Below are 19,358 nucleotides of genomic sequence, written 5' to 3'. Positions count from 1 at the left end.
GAAAAAAACCAACACTGAAATGAAACAACAACAACGAAGAAAACAAAACCCGTGCGCTGGCACGCCCAAAACGTTACCAGAAGCATTCCCCTTAAAAGCTTTTAAAGAAAAAAAGTCACGGGGGGGGGGTGAAAGGGAGAGTCTTCAGCACATTGAGAAAGGAAGTAAATCCAGCACGAATTCTTAACGAAAGGACGCTCCCAGCTATAAAACGTTCCCAGGTTCATAAAAACGAGACGGGGAGAACGGACGACCGGACACCCAGCACAGCCTGCCGGCGGTACTTTGGGACAGGGCACGGGTTCTCGGGGCAGGCAAACCCGAAGCTGCTCATAGCTGCGGGCAGCCCTCCCCGCGCCCCAAGCCCGACACGACGGCGGACCGGGTCTGTAGGCAGGCGGCCGAAGGGAATGCCGGCTGGAGACCGGCAACCGCTTCCAACACGCGCTGACGGCGGTGAGGGAAAAAGCCACGCTCAGGCAACCCCGAGTACCTCGGGTTGCTGCTCCGCAGCCAAACGCGATGCGGGCAGCGGTCGGGGGATAAGCGGAGGGCAAGACGCAGCGGGCGTCCGGCCCCAGCCGGCGCGGCCCTGCGCGGGGGTACGGACTTGAACGCCCCCGTGCAGCCGTCCGGAGGCAGCCAGGCCCTCGGCGCGTCGAGGCAGCTCTCGGGAGCTCAGCAGGCTCCCGGCGCCGGCTCCCCGGTCCCGGGCGCTGCCGCGGTGCGTCCAGGAGCCAGCTGCGGGGGCCGGGGGCGCGGGGCGGCGGGGGCCCGGCGGGAGGCCGCACCGCACGGCCCGGGGCCCGAACGTGCGGGCGGGCGGGCGGCTGCCGCCCTCCGGGCTGAGGCGCGCGGCGGCCCCCGGCTGGGCGCAGCGAGCCCCGGGCTGAGCCTGCGCCCGCACGAGGCGGCGGGGAGGGCCCTGCCCGGCCCCGGGAACCGAGCCCGGTGCCGCCCGGTGCCCCTGCGGGGGGAGGGAGAGGCCGGCCGGGTGCCAGCCGCGGGGCTGCGCGGCCCCGGGGGGGGTTTCGCCGGGCTCGGTGCCCCGGGGGGGGGGGAGGGGCTCGCTCGGGCCGAGCAGGGCGCGCCCGGGCCCGGGGAGCCGGGCGGGACAGAGCCCCGGGGCCCGCCGGCACCCGACCGGCCTCGGGCGCCGCGGGGCCGGCACCGAGCGGGTCCCGGCGGTTCCCCCTCCCCCGCCCCCCGGTCCCGTCGCGCTCACCTCGGGGGGGCGCGGGGCGCGCTGCGGGCGGGGCGGGGCGGGGCGGGGCGGGCGGCGCCGGGCGCTCAGCGCATGGCGGGCGGGCGGCGGCTGGGGCCGGGGCCGCGGCGGGCACCGACCGGCGGCCGCTTCTCTTCCGCGGGCACGGCGCAACAACGCGCGGCACCATTGGCTGCTGGCACCGCGTCACCGCGGCGGGCGCAGGCGCGGCACGGAGCGGGAGGCCCCGCGGGGACGGGACGGGACGGGGCCGCCCCGGGGCAGCGCCCCCCCCCCCCCCCCCCCGGCACCGAGGCACCCCCGGGAGCCCCTCGCCGCCCGGGCCGCTTCCTTCCCGTCCCCGCCCCGCCGCCCCCGAGCCCTCCGTTGTCGTCCCCGGGTGCCGGCTGCTCCCCGTCGAGCCCCACGCAGCGCGTCCCAGCCCTCGGCAGGCTGCGGGAGGCTTCCCGAGGCAGCACAGCCACCAGGGACCTGTATCCCCCCCCCCCAACCCCCCCCCAGCCGGTCGCACCCTCTGAGCACCATTGGAAAGAAAGCGACAGAATTACGGTACGCTCCTGCAGTCGTGTCCTTTAATAGGAAGCGCTGTTTGACCCTACCTCGCGCTTCCGAAGCAAACAAACGTCTGTGTTCCAAAAATATACGCTGGGCACGTACTCTGTGGCTATAGGTACAAACATTTACAAAGAAAGGGACGGGCTGGGAGTGGACTCGCTGGGAAATCGTATGGCTTTCCTTCCGGCCCTCTCGCACGCAGCGAGACCGGCTGGCCTCACCTGCGCCGGACGGCCAGGGGCTGCACTATCGGCAAGCGGAACAAGCGTGGTGATGACGTGAAACACTGCGGGTCAAAAAGGTTTCCACCCGCTCCAGTTTGTTGCCTTCTCCCACCCACTCTTTTCACCCAGGCCGTCTGCCTTTGTATCTGCATCCCGCGTTCAAAGCAACTGCAACCTACCCGTCTAGAGTCTGCTCTACTCCTGAGGGGCTGAGCCCGCACGCAGGCATCGCCCAGCTTTCGATCAAAGAGGAAAATGTGGTTCCCGAGACATCTGGTTTCCTCTGCGAGGCTTCCTCAAACTAAGGGAAACTGGTTACCTCCCGCAGCCGTGGCACCTAGCGAATAGGCCTGTACGGGAATGTCATTCCTGGTATGAACGTTTGCACGGGGTGAGCCGGGAGCGCCGGGTGAGCCGGGTGCGCAGGTAGCGCGGGGTGCGCGGCGTGCGCGGGATAGCCCAGAGGAGGAGTATGGATATGAGGGTAAAATCCTGGCGGCAGAGCACCGTGGGTTGGTTGCTGTACGGGACCTGAAATCACCAGCTGGAGCAGGCTGTGGAAGGAAATTCAGATAGTCGAGTTATTATCAGAAGGCTTTTGGAGAGGCTCTCCCCTGCCCACAAGGGCTCTGCAGACAATTCATCATCAACGTGCAGCACTGCTTGCAAGCAAGAGGACACTGGTTATACTCTTCACAGCTTCCAGCAGATGCTTTTCTCTTTTTTCTTCCCTTTTTAAATCTGGTTGCACTTTGCGGAGAGGTACTGCTCAGTGACTGACAGCTAGGAGGACTCCCTGGCAGGTCTGGCAGGACACAGGAAGCTCTGGGGCCATCTACCTCAAGGACCGATGCTCTGAGAGCTATCTGTCTGGGCACACAACAAACCTTCCAACCCCCCCGACTTCGACTTCCACCTTCCTTCCCAGGGCCAGGGCAGTATTTGCTGCTGGTCAGGATCCCGTGTGGAAAGCCCAGGTCTCCACGCACCTCGTGCCTCAGCAATGGCCCTGGCCGCTCACACTGGAGGAAGCGGAAGGAGTGGGAGTTCACCGTGCACACCATGTTTCTGATCATGCAGAAATTCAGGTTTTGAGACCTGGTGGTTTAAACCACTCTTCATTTGTGGCCATATCAACATTTCATACTTCTGCATTAGGAACTTGATCAAACCAGGTATTTAAAAACATAGAAACAAAAGCAGGAGCCACAGAGTGATGAAGATAAGTCTCCATTCTCAGGTAGGTGTCTGCTGAGTATTTTTCCCCTTTAAAGTCCCTTTATAAGCCACTACACATTCCTTTTTATGCTCATTTTTACTTTGTGACTATTCTTCATTCAAGTGGGCCTCACTTTCTGCTGAAGGTGTTTTATTAAAAAAAAAAAAACAAAAAACTGCTTCTATCAGAAATGAGATCTGTCGGTTTCTCTAAAGGCAACAAGGCTGCTTTTGAGTAACATTCCTTATTCTCTAACCCTCACGTGTTAACTGAACATGAAACATCAGGTTGGGAGCAGCTTCTCACAACACGGGCATCATCTGGCTTTCATGAGAGGAGATTCTACTTGTGAGCGTTTTCAGCTACTCCTAAGAAAAGATCCGAAACCAGCTAAGGGTTAAGAGGTGAGAAACAAAGTGCAGTTAAGCTTAGGCTCAGGTAAAATCAGTGCGGAGCTGGGGATGAGACAGGTTCCACACTGTAATTTCATTTTTCCTGTCTATTTGTTCTGACAGAGGCTGGGCAAGATCATCTGTACGGTTAGAATCACTGAAGTCTCGTCGAGGCGAGAGTCCAGCTTGCAAGGGAAAAATAAACCATGACCTTTATCCTCACTGAATAAAGTGTCTGAATAAAGGCCAACTTCCAGGAAGTAAACACAATTTTTTAGAGGAGATTTCGTCTCAACAGCCCTCAAGTATGCATCTTGGAATGTGTGTCAAAACAATCACAGCTAGAGAAAGATCTCTTACTTGTTATGCGGTAGCCTGGAGCACACAGTTCTCAAGTCATCTGAAAGAGAACACAAGACGTAACAATAAGGGTAAAGCAGCAATTAGAGCAATTTTCCCCTCCACTCTCCTTTCTAAGAAGGTCAGATTACTGAAAAGACTCCAGTGATCCACAGATCCAGAATCCCGTTCTCAAGCCAATAACCTTCCTAGAAGAGACGTTTCTCCATCTCACCAATCTTACCCCAATTTTTTGCTGGGATTACCTCAGCTTTTCGCACTTCACTATCCACCGTATGTTCTGCATTTAACCTACGCGACCACGTGGCAAACACAGCCTCGTTTCAAGGCAGACCAAGCATCAGTACAGGATGTGCAGCAGGCAAAGCGCAGCCCTGCCCAGCTCCGCACTCCCTAACTGCACCCGCTGCCGTTCCCAACACGGAGCTGCCGCCAAGGGAGAGGACAGGTCCCAGCTCCCTGCGCTTACAGCCACCGCTTCCTCTGCCCTGAGACACCCGAGATGCTGCAGGCCTCCCAACACAACGAAAGAGCTGACTATCAGCAAAACATCCAAGCGATCTAGCCACACAAACACAGGTCTATCAATAAGTAACTGAGTTAATGCGAGGTGTGACGCTGCTCAGTGAATATGGCATTTATGATGGCAAACGGATCGGGGCAAAGGCAAAACGCGTCAAAACGTACCCCCAAAACACTGAATTAACTGGTGTTTCGGCGGCAGCTTATACTGAATTACCTCACCTTCCACTTAGACAGTAAAAGCAAGCGCTCAGAAAGTGCCGAGTGGATCGCTAGGGAGCAGCAGAGCTGAAAATAGCCATTTACTCAGAAGACTCCACTTTTCTGCCTTTTCTTACTACACCCAACATTACTCTCCACAAGGCTAGGAAGAACAACACTGAGATGTGACACGACAGCACCGCTTCAGCCAGGGCCAAAGCCTCAGGCACCTGCTTTGGCAGGGCTGCTCTCCACGGCTGGGAGCCTGTGCTGAACGTCCGGGCTCTCAGGGATCTCTAGGCTCTCTCATTGCACCAAGGAGCCATCGCCTGTTTTCAACGCCGTTCCAAGAAAACGGTACGTCTGGGTGGCTCTGGGTTGTACTGAGGCACTTCCTTTTTTTTTTTTTTTTTCCAGTCTCCACAGGTCCTTCAGACAGAACTGTTGCTGGAAACAGGAAAGACAGATGAAAGCCACGCTAGGCTTCTTTAATAAGTTCAAGACAGACCATAATACAGTCTTATTACAGGACAACTGAAGGCCCAGAAGCTCCAGATAAAGTTTTTGGTTGCTTTTCTAATTTCTTGTCTAACGCATGTACCTCACGGTCTATCTATTTCATGGTCTCTCCTCCAGCAGGCAAACTCAGAGAAGACAAACTGAAAAGCAATTTAACGGTGCTTTTTAGATAGCGATAAGCAATTCCTGGCCCCAGACTGCTTAGGAGGAACACGGCTGTCCTGGAAAGCAACTTGAGGCAGACAGGAGCAAGCTCTGCTCACGCTCTCAGCTAGAGCAAGCAGCAGTCACAAACGCAGAGCCAACGCTCTGCCTCATCGCCCTGGTGCAGAAGCGACACTTGACAGACATTCGCGCAGCACTGCGGGGCTTGGCATCAGTCGAGGATTTCAGAGTGACCAGGCTTACACTGCTCTGCTGAACGCCTTTATCTAAACTAGACATTTCAGTCAGTCCCAGGCTTCCACCACAAGAAATGCTTTCAGTACTTTCTTCCTACCGTAAATAGTACGATATACACGTGACTCGACTCCCGGAGCCAGTGATGAGCTAGCCCGGACAGTTTTAACAAGCAGAAACGCAGACTGAGCACACCTAACAGTGCGCCTGGGCTTACGTATCATAACAGTTCTCTGCTGCCTCTGCTTTCAGGGCAGAACTCTGCCCCGGGCAGCCCAGCCCAGCGCTGCTGGAGGCCTGCACCACGCAAGGCAACTCGGAGCAGACTCCTCTGGCTCCTGGGCATCACCTTTCACGTTTCAAAGCCAGTTTGAAAAGCTGGCAGAAAAAGAAATTAAGCTTCTAGTGTGCACGCTGGGACAAGTGCCGTGGTCCCACATGACACATCTGCCCTCTGCTCCCCAGTGGCTGGTCCTGGAATTGTTTTCCAAGGCAGGGAGAGTTCAGGAGAGGATGCAAGGCCCTCGCAAACAGCCACGGCAGGCACCCGCAGATCAGGCCAGCTGGGAGCCACTGCAGCTCACAACCAGGTAACTGCTGTTACATCTGATGTACTGAGGATCAGAGCAGGCAACGCGACCTTTCTCTCTTTGTGTTCTGATACCAACTACACAGCTCACGCTCGTGTGGGGGCTCTGAACATGCTCAATTTGTCCTCAAGCCAGACACCCAGATTTAACCAGCATCCTGCACGCTAGGTAGAGGGTCAATTCTCCAGCTCTGCAAGGCAACAGACAGGTTAATTACATCAATTATTTTTTTTTTTACTTACTCCCCATCTTGTTATTCTTCTTAAACAATTTCCTGCACCGCGCTCGAACATTGTTTCCTGCAAGCAGCTAGCTGCTACTGCTGCTAAGAATGTGCTGATCTTGGCTCCCTCCACCCCAAAATTCCCTACCATGACCCCCACATGTTGAAAGAAAAGAATCCGACAGCAGGGTCTTTGGCAGCCCCCTCGACAACTTACCTCGAGTGCACAGGAGCGCTCCTGATGCCATGGCCACTTGCAAAGCCTGAGCCAGCCTGTCCAGGGCCAGTTCAATCTCTTTGGATGCATTGAGAGGATTGAGTTCATCAGACAGCCTGTTAATTTCCTCAACAAGCGGAACCACGTGATCAAAAGGTACCAGCCCCAGGCGCCCGTAGAGGTTCTTCTCTGTTAAGTGCCCCTGAAGCATCATAAGAACCTGCAGGACGGTCAGATGCAGTTTTGAATACAGCTGATGGCAATCTCCATCGTCCCCTTCAGTCGAGTCCTTGGCGATCTTGGTGGGGGGGTGTCCATTTGAGAGCGAGGCTTTCTGCTTCCTTTTATAAGCCAAGGGGGCCTTCACGCACCAACGGATCAGCCCAGTCAGCGGGGTGAGCTCTAAAAACCCTATTGGCAGGTTGGCTGCAATAGGAGTGTTTAGGAAGGTGATAAGGATCAAGCGGGGGTCTTCGAAGATCCAGGAAACAATCAGCTCGAGCAGTTCTGAGGGAGGGATGAGATCATCTGGAGACAGGAAAGATATTGCTTGGTAAGCACAGCCTTGCACTGAAGCACAGGACAGCACTCTTACTAATCTCTCCCACACACACTTCCTGCAGTGTCACAATTACAATTTCAGAACCTCCCCAAGTCTACTGTTTTGTGGGTTTTGGTTTTTTTTTTAAAGAACAAAAACAAAACACAAAGGAAGATGCTCTTTTGTCCCTGGGAGACACAACCACATTCCTGTCAACTTCAGCTTCTCCACCTATTTTGAAAACACCTCCAAATGCCAATGTTTAACCCCTTTCACAGCAAAGCTTTTTTTTTTTTTTTTTCCTTTTTCTCCCACCTGTCATCTGCTCACTCTCTTTCTAAACTTGGTCTCCATTCACCCCTCGCCACAGGAAGCACAATGGGAGAGAAGACAAGAAAAACTCCTTGGCACTTCCTTCTCACCCCAACCGTTCAACTAATTCCCTTTCTGACTTACCTAAACACGCTTGTCTCGTGGAAATACTTAAAACAACACTACCACACAATAGGTAAAGGATTTTAAGATTACATAGCTTCAACTGAGAAGCGAAAGGTGGTCACGAGTTGAAGCTCGATTACAGACAACAGAAACATTCACGGCGATTGCGCGTCACCCTGTCACAGCGGCAGGATGCTGGACCGAGTGATGTGCTCTCGGTGCAAGTTGACTCAGCACTGAACTATCTCATCAGGTCTCGGCTGAAAATGACTTATAGGACAAATCACTTGAACTACCCAATTACTAATAAGCCCCAGATACAGAATTGGTACTTCCTAGCTTCCGAGACTTCTGGATATCATACAGGCTGTTGTGCTGTTGGTGCAATCGAACCTTGTCACCATAACGTGGTGGAGACTGCCCAGTTACAGACTACTCTTTGAAAAATAAGCTTCCTTTTCTTTTATCACCTCAAATAAATAAAGGTAAAGAAAAAAAAAAAACATACTTCCTGTAACTATTTTCTTTCTGATAGGTCTTTTAAAGTTGGATGAGACTTCACGTGGCTGCATAAAATAAAATACTGAGGAATAACACACTGCAAGCTCTACCAAATACTCAAAAAAAAACAAGTCTAAGCCTGCACACCTCTCTTTCACTAATGCCAAGCTGTTTATCTGGAGAAGACTGAAAGATACCTCCTTTATCCACAACAAATAGTATTTGCTTTTTTTGGATGATACGTGATGTTGGCATTTAGCGTGTGGTTGTCCGTTAGCCTATCACAAGTTCTCTCTCTCACTGACTAAGCTAAATCAATCTTATTTTAGTCATATGAATGTTTCCAGTCTCTGAGCAACATCAACATGAGATGGGTGGTATCAATAGGTCAGGCACACACACGCTTGAAGAGCACTGGAAGCAGGCTGTCAATTCTGTTTCTTACCACTGCTCAACAGAAACCCTGCTCCAGCCTGCGAACGCCCAGAATCTGTGCCTTCCCCCTTTTTGGAAGGAACTAGGTTAACAGCCAGGCCCGAGCCTATCTGCTGGATAGCTGACGCAACGAGGAGGAAAAGCTGCCCGGGTGGGTCAGCCTTCGCTCCTAGCGCTGCTCAATCAGTGAGGTCCCCCTGTCCTCTGCCCTGTGCGGAGGAAGCTGCCCGTTGCGTCAGGCGTTACTTGGCTGCTTCCCTATCAGAGACTCTCCCTTCAGCCACCCAGTGGTCGCTTTGTTCTCACCCCAGTGACAGATGTCACATCCCCATCACACCCCTGAGCTGCTGCCGGCAGTAATTCTCTCCTAACAAGCGTCTTTAGAATTTAAGTCGTTAATTTGCTTGCAACAGTTAATCTGTGTTGCATTACACCACACCTCCTTGTAAGACAGCCTAGAAATATTTACCTGAAGAGAGGTCGTAGAGAGCTGTGACTGCCGTAATGAACTGGCAGCAGAAGCGAGGACTGGCACTGAAGATTTGTTTCAGCGTCTGGATGGACCCCGGCACCAAGTTGCAGTAGTCGTCCACCAAGGCTCGGGCTAGCCTCACGCAGTAGACGGCGGGGGTTCGCTGCGGGGATGAGAGCAGACCGTGAGGCACGGGAAGTCCCACAGAGCTGACTTTAAAGTCCACTTTGCCCAAACACTGTGCCCGCCCACGTCACCCAGCCACTTTGTTGTTTCCACGTTCGTGTTTCCACTTTCCCCAAAACGAAAGCGCTCTTGTGCTCTCGCTCTCTCTCTGCATATAAAAGAACCACTCACAGACAAGAATAATACTACTATTTCAAGATATTAAAATAGATGGTGATATTTCATGTTTACAATACCCATAATTTACAAATAAAACCTCTTATATCAACATTCTCACTCAGAAGAAGAACTTTTTACTAGCTCAGCAACAAAGTGCTGTAGTTCGACTACTTCAGCAGCAGAACAACTGGCTCAGTAACCTACCAGTTACGCCTGACATTTTTAACGTGGAAGATTCTGTGCAACCCTCATGTCACTTAAGAGCTGCATTCTTCAAAACAAACGAACAAACCCCTGTACCTGTCTCTGCTACCCAGGGCACATCCCCTCCTCCTTCACCAAGGCTCAACAGACGGGAAGAACAAAGACACCACAGAAGCAGTAACAGCCTCCCTTCCACCACCCTTCTCTCTCAGCACGGTCTTTCTGCTCTCCCCCTCTCTACAAACAGGCGACTTCTGCACCTCCCACGGGGGCAGCAGGAACAAAGAGGCGCTTCTGACGGTCTGCAGTGGGGAATTTCAGTAGGGAAGGAGGGGACATCCTTCACAGGGGCATAAGAGATCCCTGAGGTACTGCACCCACAGAAGACAGACACAGGCACTTCTGATACAAATCTCAAGAGCCAGATTCGCCTCTTTTGCCATGCCAGAACTTGCACGTTGGGCACAGCTTATCTCCCAAACTCCAGTCTGCTCCTTTATGCAATGTGACCGTGAGCTGCCATTGTCCTCTTCCCAGTGCTGGTCAAACCCTCCACTGACCCCTTCCGACTCGCTGGAGGGGAGGGGGATAAGTGCCAAAGAAAATCAACGCTTTCACTGACGGTAAAGAAAAAAAAAATTCTTTGGCCAGTGCAGCACATAAACAGGTCAGCAAAAGCTCTACCCTGTGCTGGAGCAAAGGAACGGACACGAGCACGGACGTGGTGTGAACGCAGCTGCAGCAGGCAGCTGTTACGTCAGCTAAAAGTGCCACGGATGAGCAGCTGACTGCAACCAGCTGCCACCAGCCATTAGGTGGCACGAAGCACACCCGCTACCCGTGGTGGCACACTCCCTCCTTCCTTCCCAGAGTCTGCCTTGCCCGCACAGGAACTGCACCTGCAGCCAGAAGGCAGCACATTCCAGAACAGGAACTCTGCACACGGCCACTGCCATGGACACCAGTTTCCCCAGTAAAGCCATCCTGTTGTCGTCCGCTTTGTTCCCTTGAGGGCTGAAGAGAGACGAGAAAATGAGCTGCCGAACCGAATCCTTGGTTTGCTCTTGGAAATAATTGCACATGATCTCGAGGAGCTGAAGTTCCTGGAGCGAGTTCAGTCTCTGAAAGAAAACAAAAGCAAAGACGCAAAATATACCGGGGCTCCTGGAGCACGGGGAGCTGCTTTGGTGGAAGGCAGGACGGCGGAGGCCGGGAGCTCCCCCCAGGCGCTACGCACTCACCGTCGCTGCCTCGCCTCGCACACCCCCGCGCTACCCGCACCGACCGGCCGCGGGCCGGCCCCAAGCACCCCCCCACGGGGCGGCCCGCCCTGAGCTGGGCCACCCCCGCCCGCACCCCCGGGGTGGAAACAACGTCCCGAGGGGCCTCGGCCGAGCCCCCCGCCCCCTCCCCGGCCCGGCCGGCTCCCCCGGCCCACCTTGGGCGGGACGCCGCGCTCCTTGGGGACCTGGAAGAGGAACTCCTCGAGGAGCTCGGCGGGGCCCTTGTCGACGAGGGGGGGCAGCGGCGCGCTCTGCAGCTGGCTGCTGAAGTAGATGTCGAGGTGGTACAGCACCTCCTTGGCGGCGCTCAGCGCGTCCCGCCGCAGCAGCGAGTGACGGATGTCGCTCATGGCGGCCGGTGCGGCCCGGCTCGGCCCGGCTCGGTGCGGCCTCCCTCGGCGCAGAGCGGGCGGGCGCTACGGCACCGCGCGGCGGCCAAAAGAGGCCGAACGCGGCCGCCCTCCGGTGGCTGGGGGTGGGGGGGCGGGAGGGGACTGCTGGCCCCGAGGAGGCCCCGGGTTGGGGGGGGGGTCGCGGAGGTCCCGGCTGCCGGCAGCGGGCACGGCCCCGTGGGAGGGCGGCCAGCTGCGGCTGGAGGCCGGGAGCGGGGCAAGGCCGCCGGGGAGGGCAGGGCCGAGGGGGCGGTGACAGCCCCGGAGCCGGCCGAGGGCCCCCCGCCTCCGCCAGGCGGGGCCGCCCCCGGGGACCTGTGCGGGACGGCGGCCGGGGGGGCGCGGTGCCTGCGGGCGGCCCGCGCCGTGCTGCCCCCCTCACGGTAACCCGGCACCTCCCGGCGCTGAGCGCGCACCCCGTGCCCTCAGGAGCGGAGCCGGTTCTGGCCCCTGGGGCCACCGCTGGGCCCCAGCACCCCGCCACCGGGACAGGGCCGGTGCTGCGGGGAGGGTTCGGGGACAGGGAGCCAGCAGCGGGCAGGTGCCGGAGGCGGGGAACGCTCTCGCCTCGCTCCCTCGCCTCGTTTATGGGGACTCCCAGCTCTGCTGTCCTCGCGTCCGATGGGCAAAGCTGCCCGCGGGGACGTGGGGCGGCCCAGAGCCGCTCCTGCTGCCCGCAGCCCCGCTGCGGGTAATGGATGGACTCGGCCATGGCCCGCATGCCCCAGGCCAGCTCATCGAAATGTCGGGCAAGGTGTGGTGTTAGTCAAATAAACGCATTTTCAGACAAACCCCGAAAGGCCGTGCCTGATGAGGTCTTTCTCCTCCAGCAGTAGCCGTGGCGAGAGCGGCCCCGTGCCCTCCACTTAAGAGTTGGCATTACCCATGCGGGGTTTATTTACACCTTCGAGATCTTTGTCAGCGTTTTTATTGATTCAGACCTATTCTTGGCCTTTCTCTGGACCTGTGGCTGGAGATAACGGTGCTGGCACCGACTGAAAGAGCTGTTTTTCTATTTTCCACTGAAGAGACCTTTGTTTCTGTGAAAAAATGCCATATAGAGCCTGAGGCCTTGCACACTTATTGGCTGGGCGACTCTTTGGCAAAGCGCATGTCCTCCCCATAAATGCAGGTGCAGCTCTTCCTTCCCTTTCCAGAGACCAAGGACTGCACCAAAGGTACGTCAGGCTCCCCCTTCCTCCCGGGCCCAAGGATCGCACCTCTGCGAAGTCACTTTCTGCAGCTCGGGTTATTTTTGCTGCGATGCTGATCCTCGGTGCAGTTCATGAGCACCACCCGAGCGTCTGCCTGTGCACGCGTACGGGCATCTGTGGGTGCCCGGGCATTGCCTGGGAGCCGATGGAGGCGGATGGGTCCCACGGGAGCTGGGAGGACTGGCAGGGGTTTGGGCTGTTGGTGGCACTGCCAAGTTGTAGCATCACCAGGAATTGTGGCATTACAAATTTTAGCATTTGCAGTTGTAGCAAGGATGGAAGTGGGCAAAGGGGAGCGCTTCTACTAGACCGGCTGCCCCAGCTGCGAAAACAAGCCTGGGGCGCCCTGAAGCTGGCTTTATTTCCTGGTCTTATCAGCAGACTCATTATCAGACACGGACACTGAGGGCCGCGCTGGTCCCAGCGGTGCTGGGTGCTTAGGGTGGGTGGGTTTGGCCAGGGTTCAGATCCCATCGTCTGGGCAGGATGTGGTAAAACATTACCCCGGGGGGCTCAGCGCCATGGGAAATGTTTCCCAAACGCCTTTCCCTGGGGATTGGAGCGGCCGTGGTGCCTCGGAGCGGGGTCCCATAGGGCTCAAGCCGGGGTGAAGATGGGGCAGTGGCAGTGCTTGGGGGCAGCAGCTGGCAGAGCAGTGTTGGGTGCGGGGGGACCCTTGCCCACCCCAGGGAAGAATGCTCCAGGTGTGGGAGGACATGTGCAGGGGTGCTGGGGGTGTCCAGCCCTTGCTCTGTCCCAGCACAGCTGCTGTGGGGTCTTTTGGGTCCCTGGCACAGACCTGGGAAGGGATGGGAGAGGCACAAGCCAAGGGACTTTGGTGTCCCCTCTCAGCGGGGTCACAGGGAGGCGGGGAAGCCCACGAACGCCTGTGTGATGGTGGCTGTGTCCATACACACCTCAGCGACCCAAAGAGGGAAGCAGCTCCCATGGGAGATGCCTCTGCCACAGAAAATAACCAGCAAAAGCCCTGCTCAGCACTGGTCCCTGGGCTCAGGTCTGCAGGGGGGCTCCAGTCGGGTCAGCAGCTCCTGTCCCCTCCCCGAATCCTTGTGTCCCCCCACTGCCACCTGCCCCGGGCCAGGAGAGGTGCCCAGGCTGAGCGCGGTGAGTGAGGAAGCCGCTGCTCTGAGTCACCTGGAGTGCCATTTGTTCCTTTGCCAGTGAATTACATGCTCAGGCTTCATGGGCAGGTGAGGGTCCCCCCAGGAGGCTGGGGAGCAGAGGGACAGGCAGGATGGGGCCCCGTGTGAGGCAGGGGCAAGGATTCAGCCGTCCGGTCGGCAGCTTGAGGCTGCAGCTGGATGGTTGGAAGGGGTCCTGGCGGTTCGCTGGAAAACGGATGCCTCCCAGTGAAACCAGTAGGGCCAGTGGGAATAGTCCAGCCACCCTCGTCTGTGCCAAATTCCCCTCCTGGTCAGGCAGGCTGAGCTCATCCCTGCCCCTCCGCACGCAGGATGGCGGCCTCGAAGCTGCTGCTGCCGCTGCTGGCTGCAGCTCTCCTGCTGCACGGGGCCACTGCGCTGAGGATCAGCGCGTTCAACATCAAGGCGTTTGGGGACAGCAAGATGTCCAACCAGACCATTGCAGATTTCATCGTCTCTGTGAGTGCCGGGGGGAGAGGAGCAGTCCTGGCCACGCTCCGGTCCCTGGGAAGCAGCTAGCCTGGGGCTGTCAGACACCGACTCTCCGTAGATATCTGTCCATGCAGGTGTCCATGCATGCATCTACCTGTGCCTCCACCTCCCTGTGCCTCCATCCACCCACCCATCTGTCCATGCACACACACCTCCACCCATTTTCCGTGCCTCCGTTCCCCAACACCCACCTGCTCTTCCCCCATCCCCGTCTCCAGCCCGGGCCGCCTCTGTTCTCGCTGGCCCAGCTGAGGACGAGCGCTGCCCGCTGCCGCCCAGGCTCCTCCGAGCAGCCCGTGTGGGTGCAGGGGGCAGCCAGGCGGGTGCTGGCGGACCCGGTGCCACCCCGCAGTCCCTCCAAGCCAGAGGGAGCTCCCTCCCCGCTCGCCTCCCCACTGGCGCCCCGGGAGCCATGGAAGCCCAGCCCAGGCACCCACGGGTGACCCCGTGAGGGGCTCCCAGCCACGGGCGAGCAGCTCTGAGCTTGTGCCCCCAGATCCTGTCGGAGTACGACATCACCGTGGTGCAGGAGGTGCGGGACGCCGACCTGAGTGCCGTCAGGAAGCTGATGACCCAGCTCAACAGGTGACCCCGAAGGTGCCGGGACAGAGCCTGGAGAGCCTCTCGCTGCGCTGGGGCCAGACAGAGCCCCGTGGGCACCGGCACACCGGGAGCCTCCTCACCCTCCCCATGTCTCGCTCCCAGTGCGTCGCCGTACCCCTACAGCTTTTTGGACAGCATCCCCCTGGGGCGGGGCAGCTACAAGGAGCAGTACGTCTATATCTACAGGTGAGGGCCAGCGGGAGGGGAGGAATGCCACCAGGGCCAGCTGCTGACCCCTCCAGCGGCTCCCAAGGGGAGGTGAGCACCTCTGGGTCCCCGCTGCGGCTGCCCGCTCTCTTCCCCCAGGTCAGACATCGTCTCCGTGCTGGGAAGCTACTACTACGATGACGGCTGCGAGCCCTGCGGGACCGATGTCTTCAGCAGGGAGCCCTTCATCGTGAAGTTCTCCTCGCCTACTACGCGTGAGCAGAGCTGGGCAGCCCCGGCACCGCTCCCCCCCGGCCCCTTTGGGGCTGCCTGCACCTGGCACAGGGGCTCCACTGGGCTCATTCATTGCTGTGGGGGCTTCTCCCACCCACGGGTGCCTCAGGGGCCTGGGTGCCTGCCCAGCACGGCAGGCACCGTGTGCTGCTTCCCACCATGTGCCACCTCCCACCGCATCCCATCTCCTGTCACCTCCTGTTGCCTGCCATCTCCCATCGCCTCTCATTTCCCACCTCGTGCCACTGCCTCCCCCGCAGCTCCGCGGGACACACTCCCACGCTCCCCTCTCTCTCCCACCCCCACCTCCTACCCGAAACCAAGGGAGCTTGGTAAAGGGACAGGAAAAAAGCTCAGGGGCTCTCCTGGCTCCGGGTGCTGACAGCTGCCTCTCCGGCAGAGCTGGAGGAGTTCGTGGCAGTGCCCCTGCACGCGGAGCCCAGCAGCGCGGCGGCCGAGATCGATGCGCTCGCCGACGTCTACACGGATGTCATCAACAAGTGGGCGACCAATGTAAGCCGCACCGGGGAGCCCGGCTCCCTCCCCAGGGCAACAAGGTGGGCTGGGACACGGCTCCGGGGCCTTGGCACGTCCCAGTGGCTGTCCTTGGATGGATGCATCCCGTGGGAGACCTCAGGCACCCATCAGAGCGGGTGCCACCCGGCGGTGTCTGGGCAGGGAGCTGGGATGCAGCTCCCGGGTGGCTCCGACGCCCTTCCTGGGGGCTTCCCCCCACACACTGCAGAGAGCCAGGTGGGTCTTGCTGCCCTGCGCAATTTTGGGCAGCCGTTGCTGCCCCATAATGGCCGTGCTGCAAGGACTTGGCTCCGGCCACACTGACCGCAGAGCCAAGGGACGTTTGTGACAACCTGGGGTGGGCAGGGCTCATCGCGGGCGCAGGATCTGTGCGCTGCGGGCACCGGGGCCACCAGTCCCTCCTGGGGCGGCCTCGGGTGGGCTCAGCGCGGCGCTGCCCCGCAGAACGTCCTCTTCCTGGGCGACTTCAACGCCGACTGCTCCTACGTGACCGAGGCACAGTGGCCCTCCATCCGCCTGCGCTCCCACGAATCCTGCGAGTGGCTCATCCCTGACAGCGCCGACACCACCGTCGGCAGCACCAACTGCGCCTACGACCGGTGGGTGCCGCGGCGGTGGGTGCGGGGGCTGCCGGGGGGGGTCCGACGGGTGCTGACCCCCACGGTGCCTCGGCAGCATCGTTGCCTGTGGCTCTGCGCTGCGCCAAGCTGTCGAACCCGGCTCCGCCACCGTCAACAACTTCCAGCAGACTTTCCACATCCAGAACAAGGATGTGAGTGAGGGGCTGGGGGAGGCCGGGGGGTGGCAGGGTCCTGCTGGGGGCCAGGGCACACAGCCTGCTCGCACCACAGATTTCACCCAGTGCCACGTTAATCCAGCCCACAAAGCCTCCGTGTCCCTCCTGTGAGCGTGTGCATGAAATTTGGGGATTGGAACAGAACATTTGGGCCCCGGCTGGCCATGACGATAATACCAGGTCTGGACAAGCAAAGCCACCTCTCTGCTTTCCCCCTGCACTCAGGCTTTGGCCGTCAGCGACCATTTCCCTGTGGAGGTGACACTGAAAGCCCGCTGAGATGTGCGTGGTGGTCACCAGGATGCCACGACACAGACGCGTGTCCCTCGCAGGAGTCCCTGCACTGCCAGGTTCCACGAAGCTTCCTGACTTCTCCATCTGCTGCACGCTGTCCCTGCAAGGAGCCAGCCTTCTGGGGTCTTGTGGCTGTGGGGTGCTTTCATTAAATATTTGCTGTTTTCAGCCTGTGCTGCTCTGGCTGGAGCTCGCTCAGACGGCAGCTGGGTACTGCGAGTGCCCTCTGTGCGCACCCCCATATCCACGCCGTCCTGTGTGTGTGTGTGTGTGTGTGCCGCCGTGCACACGCACTCCCACACGCCTGCTGCCTGATGCACACCCTCGTGTGCAAACCCTCTTGTGCACGCTCCTCCATGTGCAGTGCACACCACCCCGCGCACACGTGCACCCCGTGCACCCCCAGTCTCCTTCGCGCTGTCCCGTATGTGCGCACCTGTGTTCCCCCGGGCTGGAAGTGCCCGTGCCTGTGTCCCCACAAGTTCCTGTACACACATACATGTGTGCTCACGCAGCCTCCTGTGCAAACCTTCCCATCCTGGGTGCTGTGGGGCTGCCCCACACGTGTGCCTCCAGCCCCTCACATGGGTGAGTCCTTGCCCCTATCCCCTAGGGCTCATCTCCACGTTTCCACACCGAGTTTTGGGGGCACACCTCAGGGCATGAGGATGATTGGCAAAGCAACCCCAGCTGGAGCATGGCGATTGGGATGGTGGGTGCTTGGGGTGCTGAGCTGTTTCGCCCCCATCTCTCCAGCCCCCACCCCGAGCTTGGTGTCCCCCTGCAATGGGGCAGCCCCGGCATGGGGGGCTGCAGCCGGGAAGGTCCCCGGGACCTGGAGCCTCCCTGCTGCTGTCGAGAGCCGAGGAAATTTCCCTGCTGTGGGAAGAGCAGCTCCTGTCTGAGCAAGCAACAAAGCAGGGTGTCGGGAAGGGCCTGGGAGGATCCAGGCGGGATTCCTCCCCCTCGCTGAGTCGCGGGATGCCTCCAGCTCTTCTTCCAGCTCATGGGGCCGTATCCTGCTGGAGCCCGCAGGGCGTCTGATGGGCACCGGTGACGGTGGTGGGAGGTGGAGGATGTGAGTCAGCTCCCGGCGCAGTGGTGCGGTGCCTTCCTGGGGGTTTCGGTGCCTTCCCAGGGATTTTGGTGCTCCTGGCACAGAGCCACCTCGTCCCGTTCCACACAGGGAGGCACGGAGCTCTGCTCCTCGTGGTGGCGGCCGACCCGCGACGGAGCAACGAGCATTGGAACGGGCAGCGCGGTGCTGCAGCCCCTGCTCAACCCCGGGCGGGTGGATGCAGAGCTGTCCTGGGAGCACTGGCCCCATCCCCGCGGGACGCCCAGCCGAGGGGGATTGACCCAGCACCCGCGGGGGGAAGCCCTCTCGCCAGGCAGCAGTCACCGTGCGCGTGCTGCCGATGGGGAACAGGACGCAGGAAGCCCCTGGGCTGGGCACGAGGCCGCTCCCCTCCACCTGCGGGTGTGGGGGTCCCACCAGCTTGGTTTGCGCCTGGAGAGCCCCTGTGTGTCCCGGCAGCACCTGCGGTGGGGCGCCAGGCTCAGAGGAGGATGCTGGAAGAGAAGGAGGAAATGCTTCTCCCAAAGGAACTGGGCCACTCACTGCCCGCAGGGATGGTGGAAAGCCCGAGCTGAGCAATCCTACAGGAATTCGTGGATGCGTCTGAGGACACTGGACTCACCCATGACGGGTCGCGAGGATGCTGCCCCAGTGCTGTGTGCCGGAGCCCAACAAGCCCCGGCATGAGGAACTGTCACCTCCCTGGCCCCGGCTGCCGGCCACGCACCTGCCCCGCCACCAGCACCCCCCAAAGCCCGGCTTCCTCGGCTGGCCTGACGCAGCGTGCTGGTGGCGCAGGGGATACCAGCCCAGCACCAGCACCGGGGCTCGGTCCCAGCCATGTCGCAGCTTCCCCAGTGGGATGGGGTCAGCGCCACGTCTTGGGGCTGCTTGGGGTGGCTGATGGGGCAGGGGCTTGCAGCTGGCCCCTCGCACGGAGGCTCGCAGTGGCGCCGATGGCTTGACTGGCTTGACCCGAACAACCCCGCCATTTCCTCATGTCCCTTCTAATTACGTGTCTGAATCACCTGCATTAAAGCCATTACCCCCAGCCACCCGCCCTGCCGCTCGGCACGACGCTGGGGTGAGGAGCACTGCGAGCTGGGCACCCCCTGAGCACCCCCTGAGCTCCGCGTGCCCCCAGCCCCACTGCGCTGCCCCACCGCCGCCGCTCCCCCCGGGTGCCCTCCGCGGCGCTGAGCAGAGGTGCTGACGCCAGCCCCACCCTGCCGCTGTGCGGGTTTTGGTTTCCCAACGTGGGAAGGAGCCCAAACCTGTGCCAAAACACCCACGGGGGTGTCCGACTCATCCTGCTTTCCCAGCACCTCCGCTGGGAATAAAACAGCCCCCCTGCCGCCGGGAGGGCAGAGGTGCTGCGCGCTTGGCACGGTAAGGATGGAGCTGGGGCTTGGTGCCTCTTGCGGCCGTGGCGCGACGGGCTGGGAGCTGTGGCAGCCCGGAGGTGTGGGCAATCACTCATGGT

General features: G+C 59.5%; 2 protein-coding genes across 2 annotated transcripts; one reads left to right on the top strand and one right to left on the bottom strand.

Moving 5' to 3' along the window:
• Window positions 1–1,769: 1,769 nt before the first annotated feature.
• Window positions 1,770–11,465, bottom strand: INTS15 (integrator complex subunit 15). Its single transcript, XM_035548734.2, has 6 exons — window positions 11,021–11,465; window positions 10,482–10,703; window positions 9,031–9,196; window positions 6,647–7,174; window positions 3,976–4,015; window positions 1,770–2,558 (listed from the first exon to the last, which is right to left on the bottom strand). Exons 1-6 carry the CDS (start codon window positions 11,213–11,215, stop codon window positions 2,342–2,344), a joined length of 1,368 nt encoding a protein of 455 aa, XP_035404627.1. The 5' UTR covers window positions 11,216–11,465; the 3' UTR covers window positions 1,770–2,341.
• Window positions 11,466–13,946: 2,481 nt separating this feature from the next.
• Window positions 13,947–16,782, top strand: LOC118249249 (deoxyribonuclease-1-like). The gene is made up of 8 exons (XM_035548992.2): window positions 13,947–14,093; window positions 14,623–14,711; window positions 14,832–14,915; window positions 15,036–15,151; window positions 15,571–15,683; window positions 16,152–16,306; window positions 16,383–16,479; window positions 16,729–16,782. The coding sequence occupies exons 1-8, from the start codon at window positions 13,947–13,949 to the stop codon at window positions 16,780–16,782; spliced, it is 855 nt and encodes a 284-aa protein (XP_035404885.2).
• Window positions 16,783–19,358: the final 2,576 nt, after the last annotated feature.

Source organism: Cygnus atratus, chromosome 15 (assembly GCF_013377495.2).
Source record: "Cygnus atratus isolate AKBS03 ecotype Queensland, Australia chromosome 15, CAtr_DNAZoo_HiC_assembly, whole genome shotgun sequence".
NCBI classification, from domain to species: domain Eukaryota; kingdom Metazoa; phylum Chordata; class Aves; order Anseriformes; family Anatidae; genus Cygnus; species Cygnus atratus.
This window is presented reverse-complemented; position numbering and strand designations above follow the sequence as displayed.

Bases quoted from the DNA above. Each gene is read 5' to 3' on its own strand.
- INTS15 (XM_035548734.2), bottom strand. From the start codon at position 11,215: ATGAGCGACATCCGTCACTCGCTGCTGCGGCGGGACGCGCTGAGCGCC. The intron at 10,704-11,020 runs GTGGGCCGGGGG...GTTTTCTTTCAG, and splicing joins AGCGCGGCGTCCCGCCCAAG to AGACTGAACTCGCTCCAGGA. The intron at 9,197-10,481 runs GTGCAGTTCCTG...TCATCCCCGCAG, and splicing joins GTGCTGCCTTCTGGCTGCAG to CGAACCCCCGCCGTCTACTG.
- LOC118249249 (XM_035548992.2), top strand. From the start codon at position 13,947: ATGGCGGCCTCGAAGCTGCTGCTGCCGCTGCTGGCTGCAGCTCTCCTG. The intron at 15,152-15,570 runs GTGAGCAGAGCT...CCTCTCCGGCAG, and splicing joins GTTCTCCTCGCCTACTACGC to AGCTGGAGGAGTTCGTGGCA. The intron at 16,307-16,382 runs GTGGGTGCCGCG...GTGCCTCGGCAG, and splicing joins ACCAACTGCGCCTACGACCG to CATCGTTGCCTGTGGCTCTG.